Source organism: Pavona decussata, unplaced genomic scaffold, assembly GCF_977016875.1.
Source record: "Pavona decussata unplaced genomic scaffold, jaPavDecu1.1 SCAFFOLD_156, whole genome shotgun sequence".
Lineage (NCBI taxonomy): Eukaryota > Metazoa > Cnidaria > Anthozoa > Scleractinia > Agariciidae > Pavona > Pavona decussata.
This window is the reverse complement of record NW_028145568.1, coordinates 1349215-1365115: the sequence shown is the minus strand read 5'-3', so window position 1 is coordinate 1365115 and position 15901 is coordinate 1349215. Positions and strand designations below refer to the sequence as shown.

General features: G+C 38.9%; 2 protein-coding genes and 1 long non-coding RNA gene across 3 annotated transcripts in view; 1 reads left to right on the top strand and 2 right to left on the bottom strand.

Annotated features, from left to right (window-relative positions):
• Nucleotides 1-15901, top strand: part of LOC146465171 (protein KIBRA-like) — a 91190-nt gene that overhangs the window by 27523 nt on the left and 47766 nt on the right. The window lies entirely within an intron of this gene.
• On the bottom strand, nt 3138-5766 carry LOC146465174 (uncharacterized). The gene is made up of 4 exons (XR_014868305.1): nt 5442-5766; nt 4330-4543; nt 3527-3571; nt 3138-3389 (listed from the first exon to the last, which is right to left on the bottom strand). It is a non-coding gene; the product is annotated as an uncharacterized LOC146465174 (long non-coding RNA).
• Nucleotides 6871-15901, bottom strand: part of LOC146465172 (uncharacterized) — a 38588-nt gene continuing 29557 nt past the window's right edge. Inside the window, exons 6-13 of the mRNA XM_085128799.1 lie at nt 15739-15835; nt 15140-15389; nt 13210-13989; nt 11967-12003; nt 10906-11007; nt 10538-10642; nt 7936-8189; nt 6871-7155 (exon numbers count right to left, since the gene is read on the bottom strand). Of these exons, the coding sequence (XP_084984925.1) occupies nt 6871-7155; nt 7936-8189; nt 10538-10642; nt 10906-11007; nt 11967-12003; nt 13210-13989; nt 15140-15389; nt 15739-15835 (1910 nt within the window). The remainder of the gene's footprint in view (nt 7156-7935; nt 8190-10537; nt 10643-10905; nt 11008-11966; nt 12004-13209; nt 13990-15139; nt 15390-15738; nt 15836-15901) is intronic.

Here is a 15901-nt window from a genome sequence, read left to right as displayed (position 1 = left end):
CTTCTTAAGAATGTTTTTCGCCGCTTCATAATTATCGGCTATTAAAGGAAGACCACGAATGGCTGCGGCGGCCGTACCTTCCACTAAGATTTTAAGATAGTTGAACTTATCAACATCTGACAGCGCTTGGTTCTCGTCCACAGCACTTACGAATGAATCCCAAAAGGGAGAGAAAAGCATGGGATCCCCATTGAACTTTTTCAGAGAAATCTTGGGTAGTTTTGCCTTAACCCCAAGGCAATAACTAAACGAATTAGAAGTAACAGAATGAGAGTTGGACTTATCTGAATTGTTCTCCACTTCTGCAAGGAGCACCTCGTCTATCTTCACCATCATTTCATGAATAGACTCTCTGAAATTTCCTGTTTCTTCTATTTCTGCTTCGATTTGATCCTCTTTAAGTAGACCGAGGATTTCGTCATCTAGACTTTCAAGAATCTTGAGTTTCTCTCCAAGAGCAATCCGATATGTTTTCAGCTGATTAACCACGGTGGGCTCGAAACGGTCGAGTAGAGATTGAATCCTTTCCAGAGTTTTCGTGACATATCCCTTTTGTCCTCCTCGAATTTTCTTCTTCTTTTTCAGATCTTCGTCCCCCATTTTGTAGATGAAATCCTCTTCAGACGGCGACTTGTCGCTTCTCGATGAAAGTATCTGAAATAATCCGGCCTTAGACGGCGAGTTGTCGCTTCTCGATAAAAATTCTCAGAAATTCTTCTTTAGACGGCGACCATTCGCTTCCCGGGTCTCGGCGCCATGTTAAAAAAAGTTCTCCTTGAATGGTAGGCTCAAAATCCAAATTTAACCCCAATAAATAAACGGGAAAATGGTAAACAACAAAGTGTGAAAAGAGACTACAAACTCTAGCAAAAAACTGCAAAACCTTGTACCATGGATCCTAGGATCCATGCTTGTACGCGTCAACAAAATCGTACGCGCCATAAAAATTTGAAATATCGCGCGCGTGTCACGTGATCACGCGCGCGCAAAGTTCTCCGCAAGGGGGTAGTCTCAACGTCTCAAAGAATTCAAACAAAAATAGTTGAAACGTCAAATTTACAACAGTCGTATACACAATAGTTATATTCAATACAAATCGTCAAAAACAACTATTCAAAACCGGGGGCAGCTCTAGTGAACACTTATTCTAGTGTAAGCTAATACAGATTGATCTGTCCGGATGCTTTAGCTGAAAATTTAAACTGTAGAAAGTTTTACGAACGGGATTTCCCCCCCCCCCCCCTCCCTGAATTTGCTAGCTGTTGTTGGTTTTACGACAATGCTAACCCAGTGACCCTTTTTTCGCATTTCTAACGACATATTTCGTAACCTTTAGGAAAGGAAGGAGAAGATCAGAGTGACATGCATCCACTGGGAATCGATTCCCCCACCTTAAATTCCAATCTAACGAGAGTTCATGAGTGATGCAAGGAACAATTTACAACCTACGGCCCTCTGCTTTTAAGAAAAAAACAATTCACCTTCAGAAGTTGCCTCACAGGGCCTTAGATTTTTATCAGGATCATTTTGTGTGCTATGAAAATGACTAACACTGATAACTGACGCATGAGGCTCAACAACTCCTATAACAAAGACCGAGAAATCAGACGTCAGTGGCCGTTTTGAATGAACGAAACACGCTTCTTCAGATATTCAGTGTTTGTGAACTGAGCCCTTTTGCCTATCATGTGAACGTCTGCTGTTTGCCCCAAAAGAGTCAAATAAGGTACAAGATTAGTTATTGTTAATAACTACTCTTGCATCTATACATCCTTAGTGTGCCTGCAATACGAACACGACTTGTACCAGTGTATCTGGACACGCTTTAACACTACGCCAAAACGTAGTGAAAGTAAAGAAGTAAGGTGAGTAGCGGGGTATCTTGCAATTGGGTCAACTTCAAGAATGACGATGGAGGGAGTTAAGGGGGGGGGGGGGGGGTCACCTAAACCATTTTTCCGTCACTTGACATGGCTTTAATGGAAATATCTCGTTCACGTTTCAAGCAATCCGAAAAATCTATCATCATCCCGTGAATCTGTGTTGTGGGGTGTTTTGTGAATTTTGGAGTGATTTTTGGGTATACTTGGGAGGAGATAGCTTTCCTAGAAGGATTGGTAAAATTAAAACAAATAAGAAATATTGAAGATTTAGTGAAGTTGTAAAATTAGTATTTCTAGTTAATAATTAATAGACGGACACCAAGTTAGTCCACTAGCAACCTGGGGTGCTCTTGCGTTGGCGTGGGCATCAACTGTCTGTTAGTGTTCCAAAACTCATTTTCTTCCTTCTATTTCTTCTTAAAACCTCTTCAAATTTCATTCAAATTTAGGTCAAATTCCCTCTTAAACGGACAACGGATGGATAATGCATGACTTCTTTGGACAATAGTGCACTATAACAGAAGAAAGAACCGTTTGCCTTTGGAAGAGACCAACACCAATTGTGAATATTCGGACAGTGCCAAACACCTGAACACTGGAGATGTGCGCCGATCGATGATAATGAATACTTCAAGAGATCAAACCCAAAAACGTGCAGACAATAGCAGAAAAGCATTCTGTATCACCAGAATTAGAAATTGCTGAAGCAAATACGGTATTTTTAACGGGGAAAGAATTGTGCCTGGTTCCACTTAGAAGGAAGTGCAAAGAGAAAGCAAAAATTACAATCTGTCATCACACAACTGGAGGAATGCTTGCGTTGACACACCCACGCAAAATTATTCGGAAGATGTCGGCGGTGTTTTCTAATAAGTCTTATATGCAGACATTTCAGGGGCATCCAATGGTTCGTTTCGATGGAATATCTGTTCTAAAAGACATTACCCGCACAAGATAAATTAAGCAGAAATACTAGCGTTTTCTTTAACGAAAAGTCACCTGAAATCATTGCGAGGCTGAAAATCGATCTAATCCCTTTTGTTTTCGAAAAAGAAAATACGCCATCAAAAGTGCACAAGAAAAGGTCAGCTAGAATTTTTCGGAAAGCCAAAAAAAAAAAAAAATCTCGTGAAGTCAGGGATTAAGATTCCATTCCCCAAAAAACAGGAAAAACGAGTAACGAGCTAAAATCTCGACGGGTTAAATTTTTTTTACATATCACTAAAATCACACAGAAATCAAGTAAAAAGTCAATATTTTAAAAAAATATATATTTTCGTCTTTTCTTTTGCACCATCATTGCTACGTTACAACATAGTTTCGTGCCTTTTTTACCACGTGAGGAAAGGTACCTCGTGGTCAGGTGATCTTTCCACACAGTGCAGCGTTTGAAAGACAAAATGAAATGGCGGAATCAAACACGAGGCGATACTTGTAATGAAGTTATTTATAAATTCCGTGAACGTTTTCTTTGTTTGATGCTCCAGCTGTTGAAAACCATGGGCACTGAAAACAATAAAAGGTAAGAAGATTTTTAATACATTTAGGCTCTTCCAATTTCTTTTTACTATGTCTGTTAGATATGGTAACTTTATTATTCAAAACAACTATGTCCGATGCTGGCTAGAAGTAATGCAACTTACCTTTCCTCTGTTTGATCAACAAAGATCCTTGCCCTTGGATTTACTCTGCAACGAAAATCGTCAGTGAAGAAGTTGAGTCCATGTTTAAAGTGTACATGGCAGAATTTTTTTTATTTGCCTGATTTAATCTCCATGCTGGTCTCGTATGAATATCGAAAAAAAATTCCTTATCAATTTTTCTTCCCTGCGTTTGAGGGGTATAAAAAGCGCGGAATTTCACTTTCGGTTGGGTACAATACCACGCTAGACAGGAGACTGGGGAAATTAGGACCGTTACGTCAATAAAGGAAAGCTAGTCTTGGGATTTCTCTATTCGTCAGTTGTTTCATTCTGAGTATTCAACAATCCCATTCATATTTTCATCCACAACAGTTTTCTGCCCCTGCAAACGAAAACAAAATTAAAGTTTGGTTGATACAGTTCTCGGGCATAGTTTCCGTGACACCAACAAGAGCTACGTTCTTCCACTTAAAGCGTTCTTCCATCGATAAGTTGAGTAAGACTAAGTACATTACTCCACTGAAACATCACTCCGTCTTGAATAGGACTGCAACCGGTCCACTTTTAAGCCAAATGCTAAACGTCTTGTCCTTTTAAATGTTAAAAAAAACCTTTCCATACTTAGCCATCATAAATATCACTGAAAACCCAATTTGTAACATCTCGCTGTCTCCAATGTTCACACTTGTCAGCAAAAGTGGGCTTTTTCAGCAAAGTCCGGCTCAAGCTGGTTTATCACATTGTTAGAACAGTACACTTTTAAAGGATGAAACATCCCTTTCCACGTTCTCTTGCTCCTTTACCTTTATGAAAAGCTTTGTGCGTACAGCACTTTACGACGATCCTTCCTCCAATTCGTTAAGTGCAGTCACTAGGGTCACACAGGGATGAGCAGTTGGGACATACCACGTATTCATGGTCAAGATCCACCAGTTGTCGTACCAACTTATAGCGACGTTGGGAACATAGTGGAGAACAAGATATTCAGAATGACGTCACGCCAACCAGATGCAAGAACTAAAATAGGAAACCAAGAAACTATTCAAGTCCATTGTTTAAACAAGTGGTTACGACAAGTTTTAATTTAAATTGACTGAAAAACGCTAGAATAAAAATGAAGCCAATCTCAGGTAATCGTCAAGCCTCGTAACTTTTAGTTCTTTTATATATATCAATCGACACCAATATGGCCGATTTACCTCGGTAAACAGTATGATCTTTCAGGTTAAAGCTGGTAAAAGAAAGTGATCCCTTTTGTGTTTTAGGAGTATCTTCATAAATTTTAGTGCGACAGAAACATGAGCAAATGCATTATTAACCTCTTGGAAGGTGGACAATTTGGAATGTTCCGAGATAGAGGACCAATCAGATTGCGTAAAATGCCAAGGTCACTGAGTTGGTATTGGTCTCCTACGCAGCCGTTATCAGGGTTATCACGCAACGCTCCTCCCCGCTAAGAGTTGCGTGACGACCCTAAGAACGGCTGCAAGGGAGACTTAGTTGGTATATGGTAAATCAAAATGTCCTGGTTGAAACTTGACGGGGTTTGTCGTCAAGCACTAGCCTGTAACCTTGTCCAGGGTGGGGGCTAACTGACGGTGGGCAGCTTGCAGTTATGTGTCAAAAGCACAGTTTGGAGGGTTTTTGAGAATGTAATTTCAGTTCAATTTGGTTCTTTTTCTAGGCTAGAGACTTGGAAGGAACGTTTTGGCGAATTCCCCACTCAGCTGCATGTTCTTAGTGGTGGACTGGTAGGCGCAGACACATGGCCTAGGGGTAGGGCTAAGTGCTGGTGGGTGTGAAAAGTTGGGTGCGAAAAGCACATGGGTGGGGAGTGGAGTGTTTTGAGACTGAGTATAGTTGAAGTGTTGGGCCTTCGCCAGAAACAATCAACAGTTTAATAACGGCTACTAACCTAAAAGGCAGAAGACGAATTATCAACAGTGCTTCATTTCCAATGATTTCCAAGACACAAGCGAAAACTTGAACTCAACCATTGCAAAAAAATTTCTCTGCCAAATCCCTACGACTAACAAGTTTATGACACAACGCATCATATAAAACTTGGTAAGTTACATCAGAGCCTCCAGACTGTTTCCACGTCCTCAGCATTGCGTATGCTTTCTCGCACACTTCTTCATTGTCTTTGTGAAAGCAGATCAACTTTTCTTCCTCAAAGTGAAGTCGACGTCCGAGCTTCCTCCAAGTATCAGGAATTTCCTCTGATAGCTCCTGAAGTTCACCAAAAGAAGGGCTGCCCTTTTTAACTGCAAATGCAGAAAATAGAGCTTTGTTTATCTTATTAAACATTTTTAGAGAAATTAAATGAACGAGAATACAGGAATACAAAGGTATCAGTGACTAAGCATGTGAATAAATAAATGATTTAACGAAGTAAATCTAATGAACAAACTAGAGAGCAAGCAAGCGAGCCGGTGTGATCACTTCCACAAGGACGTGATATTGATAAAGTGTAATTGATGCGGTTATGTACCAGGTGAATTAAAGCCTTGATAAATGAAACGAATACTAGAAAGACACTGACTTTTCTCTGACTTTTCACTGACAAGCCAATTTCTACCGAATATCTCAAACATATCCTTCGGCGATAAAGCCACAGAAATAAATTCCTCCTGGTCTATTTCCTGTTTATTAAGTACAGATAATTAATTTCCTAATCACTTATTGAGCAGTTATGCAAATGTAATTTTCCATGGGTTATTTTGTAACAGAAATAAAAATAGTTTGTGCATGCGCATGTTTCTATGAATTACTAGAGACACTTATAGACGTTTGGGTGAACTCAAATCAACCGTGTAAACACTCAAACTGGATTTGAGACCCAATCATGACATTTGCACGTTTTCCACCAAGCCCTTCGATTGCAATATAATGCAATCACTTTGCAAGTTACAAATTCTTAAAAAAATATATCTATACCGAGAACAGATTGATTGCACATAAGGCAAAGTTTTCTTTGAGAAGCTGATAGGATTTCAGTGAACTTGTTCCAATATTGGAAGGCTAGTTTTCCAACATCCAGCCTCGTCAAGGATAAACGTGACATATTTTGTTGTAAACACGACAACAGAAAACTTGTCAAATGCAGACTTGTCAAAGAAAAATTGGTCGCGTGCACGGCAGCAGTGGTCTCGCCCATATAATCTCCCACACACACTCATTCAGCTGTCTGATGAAAATGAACGGGACCAAAGAGAAATGCGAACGGATCTTTACTGAGGAATCTCCAGAGGACAGAACATTTCTTCGTTGAAATAAAATTGCTTGTTAAGGTGGCTTCCTTCAGCACTTAAACTTTGTCGGATAAATACTAGTACTTGTTATTAGTTGATACAATCTATACCTGATTTAACGGGTCGAAGGCTAACGTAATGATGCTCGTGCAAGTGCCCGAGCACAAGTCGGTCGCTGCTGTCAATATCACCTTCCGGGCTGATGGTTATGTCATTTGACAGACTGCTGATCACGTAAATGTACGTTTCAAAACAGTTTGCTGCAGCATGGAGAATAAGGTGGTCACCCCATGTCCCATCTGCTGACATCTTTCTCAAGTAATCAGTCCATGATGGACATCCATGGACAAAGTTGAACAGTTCTGTTCCATCTGACTGAAAGAGAACAAAAATGGTCGTTGACATGAGTACGACAACGACTTTTCGAATCTCGGCAGTTCGCAAGCTTTAGATAATCACTTGTCTGACGGACTTTGCTTCTCCTTATCTGTTGGTTAGCAACATGCATGAAGGAGCGATAGTATTTTTGGGCGTACTCAAATCTAAAGGTTTCTATTATCACGTAAGCCAACTTCAAACTTACCCGGCCAACACGCGGAATATTTTCCACACCCGAAGACCGATGTTATGGTAAATTGTTTCAGCTTCAAATGTATCTACAGTCGGACCTCTATTAAGCGGCCACCTTTTAAGCGGCCACCCTCCATTAAGCGGCCACTTTCCAAAGTCCCGCATTATTATTTTGTCAGTAAGGTGCTGTATTCAATACCTCTATTCAACGACCAACCTCTATTAAGCGGCCAGTTTTCAAAGTCCTCAGGGTGGCCGCTTAATAGAGGTCCGACTGTAGTAAATAACATAAATGTTCAGCCATATTCATAACAATTCAAAAACTCTCAACGACCTTGAGAATATCTTTCGGAAATTTCAGAAGATGGTCAGAAATGCTTAAATAAGCGAAACAACATGCCACTGAATAAAATGAAACGTTAAGTTTTAAATCCTTTCTAAATATTTTTTTTCCTTTGTAAACCCTTTCCTTTTAAAACAGGAAAGGCTTTATAGACGAACAACCCTAATTCAGCTTTTTTAATTTTAAGTCACCGCTACAAAAGGCAATCAAACGCTTGTTAGATATCACTAACAGCAACTTACCAGGGTTGGGTTATGCTTGAGGTATTGGACTAGACGTTGCCTCAACTCTTCATGAGAGATGTGGATTCTTTTCACCAAGTCAAGTTGTTCTGACAATGCGTAAAACATGCAATTTCCTTCTCCTTGATTGTCAGAAATAACAAAGCCTTTGTTTAAGGTAATCTTCTTTAACTCCTCTGAAAGGTTTGCTTTACTGATGATCTTGATTGTGTCATCTTGAATTTTTTGAAGACCAAGGAAAATTCGTTCAGCTGCTATAAAAATAAAAACATTATAGAGTGCGTTCACGGCGGCCATATTGAAGGAGCGAAACAATAGAATTATTTTTATTTGGGAAATAAACTTTATTTTTATGCAAACATCTATTATTTAGCTTCTCCAAAATGGCCATCGTGAACACACTCTATTAGATTCTTTACCCTCTGAATAGAAAACGGAATACTAAAAGGAGAATAAAACACAGTGCACCACTGTCAACTGCGGAAGTAATTGCATACAGAATTGCACGTAACAGTTCCAAGGTAGAACAACAGAGAATCGTAAGGCGCAGATATACGCAACAAATGTGTTGAAGGAAAAGGTTTTACCGTGTTCACGTGTACAGGCCCTCAGTATAAAGCAGAGGAGGGAAGAGGAAACTCGTGTTTTCACAAGTTTGATAGCAAAGTAAGAAAACACGAGACCTAGATGTAGAAAAAAAAATGCCTCAAGTCCGGAGAGCATAAGAAGGGCTTGGACAACTGCTCAGGGTTACCGTCAAACTCAAAGAACGTTGAATTTATACACTCCCTTGTCTGAAATGTCAGCCATCCTCTTGCACTAACTTCCTGCACGCGCAGGTGAGGAAAACGTCTGAATTCCGAGTATTTTAATGCCGTCTGGCGTCGTCAAGAAGTTATTTGAAGAACTACTGCATAAATTTGATTTGGTTAAACTATTTTGGAGTATTTTTGCATCACTTCAGTTAAGTTTAGTACAACCTAACTCAAGGAGAAAGTTCCTTTGTTTAGTATTTTGTGTGTTGAGCACTGTCGTGCTTCTCAAAATCAAACTGAACAAAGTGAACAACTATTTGAAATATATGATGATTTGGAAGGAAAAAAGCCTAAAGAGTTAAATGATAAGCGAGAAACAACTACAATTTTAACATATAGCTGGGAAATGGACGAAAATATTAATACCTTATAGTTTGTCTGGTTTTCATGACAAAGGGAAATTATAGAGCCTCTTGGGTAATAACCAGTTCTAATTAAAGAAAGGGATAGCGATGTCCTTGTCAGTGTGTGTCACTGGGAAAAGGTGAGCCGCCAATAATGCTTTGGGTTTTTGGCTTGCCTAGGATTCAAACTGCTTTAGGTTTTTAATAAGCCACACATCAAGATTACAAGAATTGATTTTGAGAAAGCACACACTTGGAACCAAGTTAAAGTATTGAGTGTACTAGTTCTCCTCCCACGAAACCTCAGCGCACACGGGCATTAACGCCTACTCCGAACATTGTCCAGTCTATTGACTTCTTTTGACATTTACCACCAATGTAAGAAATGGTTGTTTTTTTTTCCCGAAAACTTCGGAAACCATCCAACTTTAACCACCAGCGGAATCTAGGCGCTTCTCTTGCCTTTAGTTTAGTTTACTTTAGTTTAATGCATTCACCACAACAATTACAACGATAACTGACAGATAATAACAAAACTCAACATATTAAATACTAGCAAATAGACCAAAAGTAAATGAGGGGGGTGGGGAGAGAGAGTGAGGCAGAAGAAAGGAACAGAACTTTCATTCCAATTTGCAACCTGTGCAAACAGGAGTTAGAGGGGAGAGACAGCTGGCATTGATTTCATACTAGTGGCATTGTATTGTCTTTGGGAAAAGAAAGGACAAAAGCACTAAAAGACCGCCAAAAGTTCAGCAATCAGATAGCTATGAGGCTAAAACCTTGCTCCTGTAAGATATGTGTGGGACAGGGCTAAGTACTGCCACATTTGGTACAATGTATTACATCAGCCACTCCTATTTTCCAGGTGACTGTGAAACCATAAACACTAGAATAATTTCTGGAATGTTTCTTGTGTTGGGAAGGAGAACCAATTAGATACGAGATGAATATATATTTTTTTGTGGTTTGCAGTTTCTTCTTGCGCTTTGATGGAGCATCTGATTGGCTAAAGAACAATCACAATTTCAGAAATGTTAACAGTTTTTGCAGTCGCAAATACCAAAGATACCAAAGAGGTCTTCATAAACTACTTTTATAGTTATTACTAATATTCCATCAGATTTAGCGTGGCTAAAACTAAACATAATCAAGTTTAACTTCAAAACAATGCACTTGTAGTCAGTGGTTGCGCCCTTTCGAGTGTTTGCTGGGTTTTATAAGAGGGCTTTCAGAGGTTCCAATTTATCTCGTGTGTTGCACGCACTTTGCTCACTTGTGGGCCCATAGATCATAAACAGAAAGAAAAGGCTTGCAAGACATTCTCAGGAGGAACAAGCAGGAGCAAAATACAGAGCATTCCTGGAGAATCATTAAGCATGAACTCGTGTGGCTGAAAGGTTACACTATCAAGTCAACCTGCAACTTGCTCTTTATGCTTACCTCTATCGCCCATGAGTTTGCTTCGCTTGGCGGAACCTTCGGGATCAGAAAACGGCGACGTTCTCTTCTGACTAGTAGACCCTGGAATCTCATCAACAAATGAACCTGTTCATGTAAAATGTTATTTTGCTTAACATAGATAGAAAACTCTCCCTCTATTTAAATGTTTTCTAGTTTGCAGGTTTGTTCACAAAATTTAGAGAACTCTACTAATGCTAAAAATAGATCGAAATCTGATGTTTTGGCCAAGACTGCAATTAATATGTTATGTGGAATAGGCCATCACAGGCTTTCCTGTAGCTTATCTCGTTTAAGCATCTACCTGCTGAATTTATAAATTCACTTCCGACTTAAACATTTTTGTTTACCTGTATCGTTTATGACCTTGCTGCGCTTGGAATCCTGGACAGAGGAAACTGGTAACCTTCTCTTGGGAGCAGCAGTACCTTCCATCTCTTCAACAGATGCATCTGTGTATGGATGTATAACTTAAGAAAAATTCTCCAAGTTTAAATGACTTGGAAAAACAAGTCTGCAAGAAGGTGAATAAGCCTTTTAATTAATCAAACATGATACTCTAGGGGGAGACAATTCTTGTTCGATCTATTTATAATTACTGAAATGCGAGAAAACCAACAACAGTGAATCATTTTATCTTCTGGTCCCAGGCAGTGAGTGACAGCCAATCAATAAACGTGAGGAGGTTCTGTGAAGAGATCTTGAACCAAAAACAAAGAGTGAACAAGAAACCTCTGGCCGCAAAGTCAATTAAACCTGACACAGAGACCAGTACCCAAGACAGGAGTTCTCTTCAAACTGCAATCCGAATATGGAAGCTCTAACTGAAGCAGCTGTTAGAAAATATTTCAGGCTTAGAAGAAACGGACAAACAGGCTCTTTTACTGCTCAACCAATGACTCTGTCAACTGTTATTTTTTTGTCTAAGCTGCTGGGAACCTGTAGATGGGCCTATTAAGTTGATCTCGCTTTAACCAATGAGGCTTTTGTCTACATTTACATTGTATACATCAAACAACAAATTGAGGGGAAATCAAACAACGACTGCATCAACTTAATCAAAAAATCTTACGAAAACTTTAAAATGTCTATTTTTACTTAAGTAGGCCGGTGCTAGCCAAGTTAACCTACGTGTTTAATGTTCCTAATCAGCATTCCAACTTTAAATGTTTTTGAAAAGTCAAATGTTATAATCGTGTTAGGGTCATGTAACACAGTCTGCAAGTTTACACCAGACATTTCTTCAAATAAATAATCATGAATAATATAGACATTTGCAAACACTTATTTGAGGCGTCCACTAAGTTACCAAGAATTTCGAAGAAAGAACCACTTTTGACGATATTGTTTACAGCTTCAAATAAATTCGATCAGCTTTGACTGTAGTAAATAACAAAGACAAAAAACTCACCAGGCTGTTCGTAAGAAAAGTGGTCCTTGGGCAGTACCTTCCATTTAAAATAAATTTAGTTAGTTAGTCATTGAGTGAGTAAATAAGGAAAGGAAGTAAGTAGATAAATAAAAAGATAAATAAACGTTTGTTATATAACAACAGAAATCAAACATGATAGTTCAAGCCTTAAACATCATTAACAGTCAGCATGTTTTTACTTCCAACACGTTTATTCTTCATGTGGGTTCGATTGTTTTCATTCCGAAATAAGAATGCATATAATGATCACCCTCCTCCAACACCTTCCCGGATGCCCCCATTTCTACTGGAGAATCTGTATAGGTGTCTCACGTCTGCTTTTTTCTTAAGCTTGTGACTTGATTTTCTGCCCTTTGTTTTTCAAACTCCCCCCCCCCCCCCCCCCCTCACCCCCAACAAAAAAAAAATCAAGGGTGAGGGTCGCATTTACATCAATTTGTTGTTAATTGGTGTATGCTTGTTAAACGGGCAGGGTCACCTATTTTTTTTTTTTTTTTTTTGTGAAAGAAACATCGAAACAACGGGGCAGTTTTGTTTAAAATTACATATTGGTGCGAAGGAATTAAATACGACTTATTATTTACTTATTCATGCAAAGGATTAATTATCTTTGACCACTGGCGAAAAAATTGGCCAATCTTTTCGATTTATTTCCTTGTGTACTGGGAAAAATCACTACGAACTGATTTCGGCTTGTTCTTTCTTCTGAAAATCACTTGATACTTTCTTCTTGGTGCTCTAAGATTACTGTCATTTACTGGTTGTAAATGGGTAAGTCTACTTTTCCAAGTCTGCTTGTAAAAATAATGTCATTTAAAACTCATTATGGGAAAACCTGTTTATCCTTAAAAACACGACTAAAAATTGAGAATAACTTGTCAAGAAAGACTTGCTCATGTACCGCCATCCTTACAGCATGAATCGTTTTATATCTGCAGTTGAAATCTTCCACTTGAAAGCTGTATTCCTACTGCACAACAAGGAGTATTTCAGTATCAAACATCCTCAATCTGAATGAAACATCATGCACAGAAATAGCCTTTTCCAAATTGAAACTGATCATTGCAGCGGAACTTAATGTAAGTAACAGTTCTAAAAAAAGATAAAGCAAAGTTTAGGATAATTATTACTTTCTTGCAAGCCAGGTGAATTAATTATATTTTTAAGACAATTATATGAAAAGTGTAGGGAATGATACGTGTCTTAATATGTAATTATTTACCTGGGGAAACCATTTCTCCTGTCCAGGAACTCGGAATGTCTTATCGTAAACCGTCTTTGTACAGATCACAGCCTTGCCTTGCTTTATATCTAGGAGATGTAAGCAGTCTTCGTGTTTGCATGACAATTGTCTGTGGTGTTCACACTCCTTAATTTCTCGCTCACAGTATGGGCATTCAACAGAGAAATGATACTGCAGCCCTCTTAGGTACGGCAGATCCTGTGACAAATCTTGTAAAGCATCTTCCACAAACTTTCGCACCTTTGTTGCTACTTCAGTTGATTTCTGTTCTGAGACCTGTTGACGTTCATCCATTTGTTTGAGGATAACCTTGATGAACCGCTTCTTGCAGATCAGATAAAGACTATGAACAATGTGCTCCCCAATAATGAACCATGCCCCATTTTGGTACAACGTAGGGGGTTGTGATGACCCAGCGAAAGAACACCACCGAATGGATCGTGAAACAAGCTGAGTAAACAGGCCATGAGGGACAAAACCACCCACAAAATTGATGTACAATGTACAAGGCTCAAATTTTGAAGGCTTCACTTCATGAATTGAATCAGGTGGTGCACTGAGCTGAGCTGGTACAAAGTATTTCTTCTCGGTTGGAGTAAGTGCAAACTTTGCAATCAAACCAAGCCTCTCCATCATGTGCAGAATGTCTTCTCTATTATCACCTTGCTGAAGGAATTTGGAGAAGACATGATCAACAAGTTCCATGCTCAGGACACCGGTGTCCCCGAGTTCTTTCCAGTGGGTGCCAACAATTGGATCCTAAAAATTGAAATTAAAATTGAAAACAATTACACCAAATTAAGAATTGAAATTGCTGAACTTATGTCAGGACCACGAGAACAAACGTTTCAAAATTCTTTTAATTAAAGCTATAATGTCAAACCTTGAGTTACATGACGTCGTTCATGAAACACTATGCTATATTAAACACTACAAAAGGAACCTTGGCCAAGCCGATGATCATTTCACTGTAGGCACTAAACTGTCAACATTGCATAGTCCTTGCGGCAAGATACAATAGTATATTGACAGAAAAAAACAGCATTCATATTCAAATTTGCCTGGTGAATAAAGCTATAGATTTGCTTGAAAAAAGCATTAGTCCTTTTAAGGTTAATAACATATTTTGGACGAAACACACAGGCTATTTATTAAAGAAATGGTGGACTTTATTTCTTGAAAAGCCTATTCTATACCGTTCACATCCTTCTTTCTCGCTCCATCCGCCATCACTAATCTGACGTTGAAGCAGTGACGATATGACTATGCGACTAGGATGAGCTATCAAGTTTATAGTGCGTGGCTTGTTTAAAAAACAAAGTTTTTAGTCTCTGGATAAAATTCTAAAGTGCATGTGACCGTTCAAACGAAAATTAACAAACAGTTCTTTCCCATTATTATTCTGTACAAGGTAGCATCTGAATCAAGTTTCATTGATATCCTACATGCGAGGATTGGTGATTGGTAATTGGTAGTCTTTAGCACCTTACACATTAGCTATGGTATTTGCCTTGAATTTAGATCTTGGGCTCTTTCAGATTACCATAAAATAGCAGAAGGAGAAGAATTTTGTAAGGAACAGTGATACTCTCAATTTATATGTGAAAACATTGACCTGGTTGGAGTAAGTTGTTTCAGGGTATGTAAGTGTATACTCAGGGGAAGTGTTCCTTAACGGAAACCCAAATGTAAACTTACGAACCATTCATTTTCGTGGTAGATCTAGGGGAAGGGACCCGGGTCATGGGTCCCCACCTCTTTGGCAAGGAAAATAAGGCGTGGATGGCTATTTTTTTTATATTATGGAACATTTTTGGCGTGGCCCACCATGCTATGCGAGGTTCTGGGTCTGTTACTACATTTAACCAAGAGGAAGAAAAATTTCGGTGATAAAACATGCATCTCTTACCGCCTTTTCAAATGGTGGAATTGTGATGAGCTGCCTGAAGAGGTCGATAAGCCATTGAGCCTTGAGAACGACTGTTCCTCGGTGTTTGACAATGATTCCTAGGTCATGGTAGAACTGCAGCATGGTGTCAAACTCATTCTTGTCTTCTATGAGGCATACTTTCTTTGCAACGATTTGAAGTTCGTTCACATCTGCACAATGAATGTTTTTGGCAACCAATGCACTGACCACCTTCTCAAAATTGATCCACCTTAAAGATAATCAAAGAAATCCTTGTAGCTATAAAACTTGCTGATGTTGCTTTTGTGCCCACTTATGCCCAGAAATGCACCTAACCCTGATTTTGGGTACTTTAATTAGATAAGACAGACTTTTTTGTTGTTTTCGTGCGACTTCATGTTTGACAGAATTATTTGTGTTTTAGTAAGAATTTAGGGTTGGGGACACTTTGTGCTGTCTATCATACAGCTCATACATCTCATTAGCGTGCATTTCTGGACATATCTCCTTACGTTCTGCTATAGATTACGTTCTTAGTTTGTTAACGTGTTTAAGGCACACAAATAAACTATATTATCTAACAAAAAAGTATCATTTACCTCACTGGTATCATCTCTCCCATGTATGGTTCCTCTTTCCATATTTCCATGATTCTGTTTTGCAGTGCTTGAATGTTATCAATGTCGCCTTCTCGCTCTTCAAAAAGAAAATTGTAATACAGAAGTAAATTGTGCTACTTTTTGACAAACGTAAACAATAAAA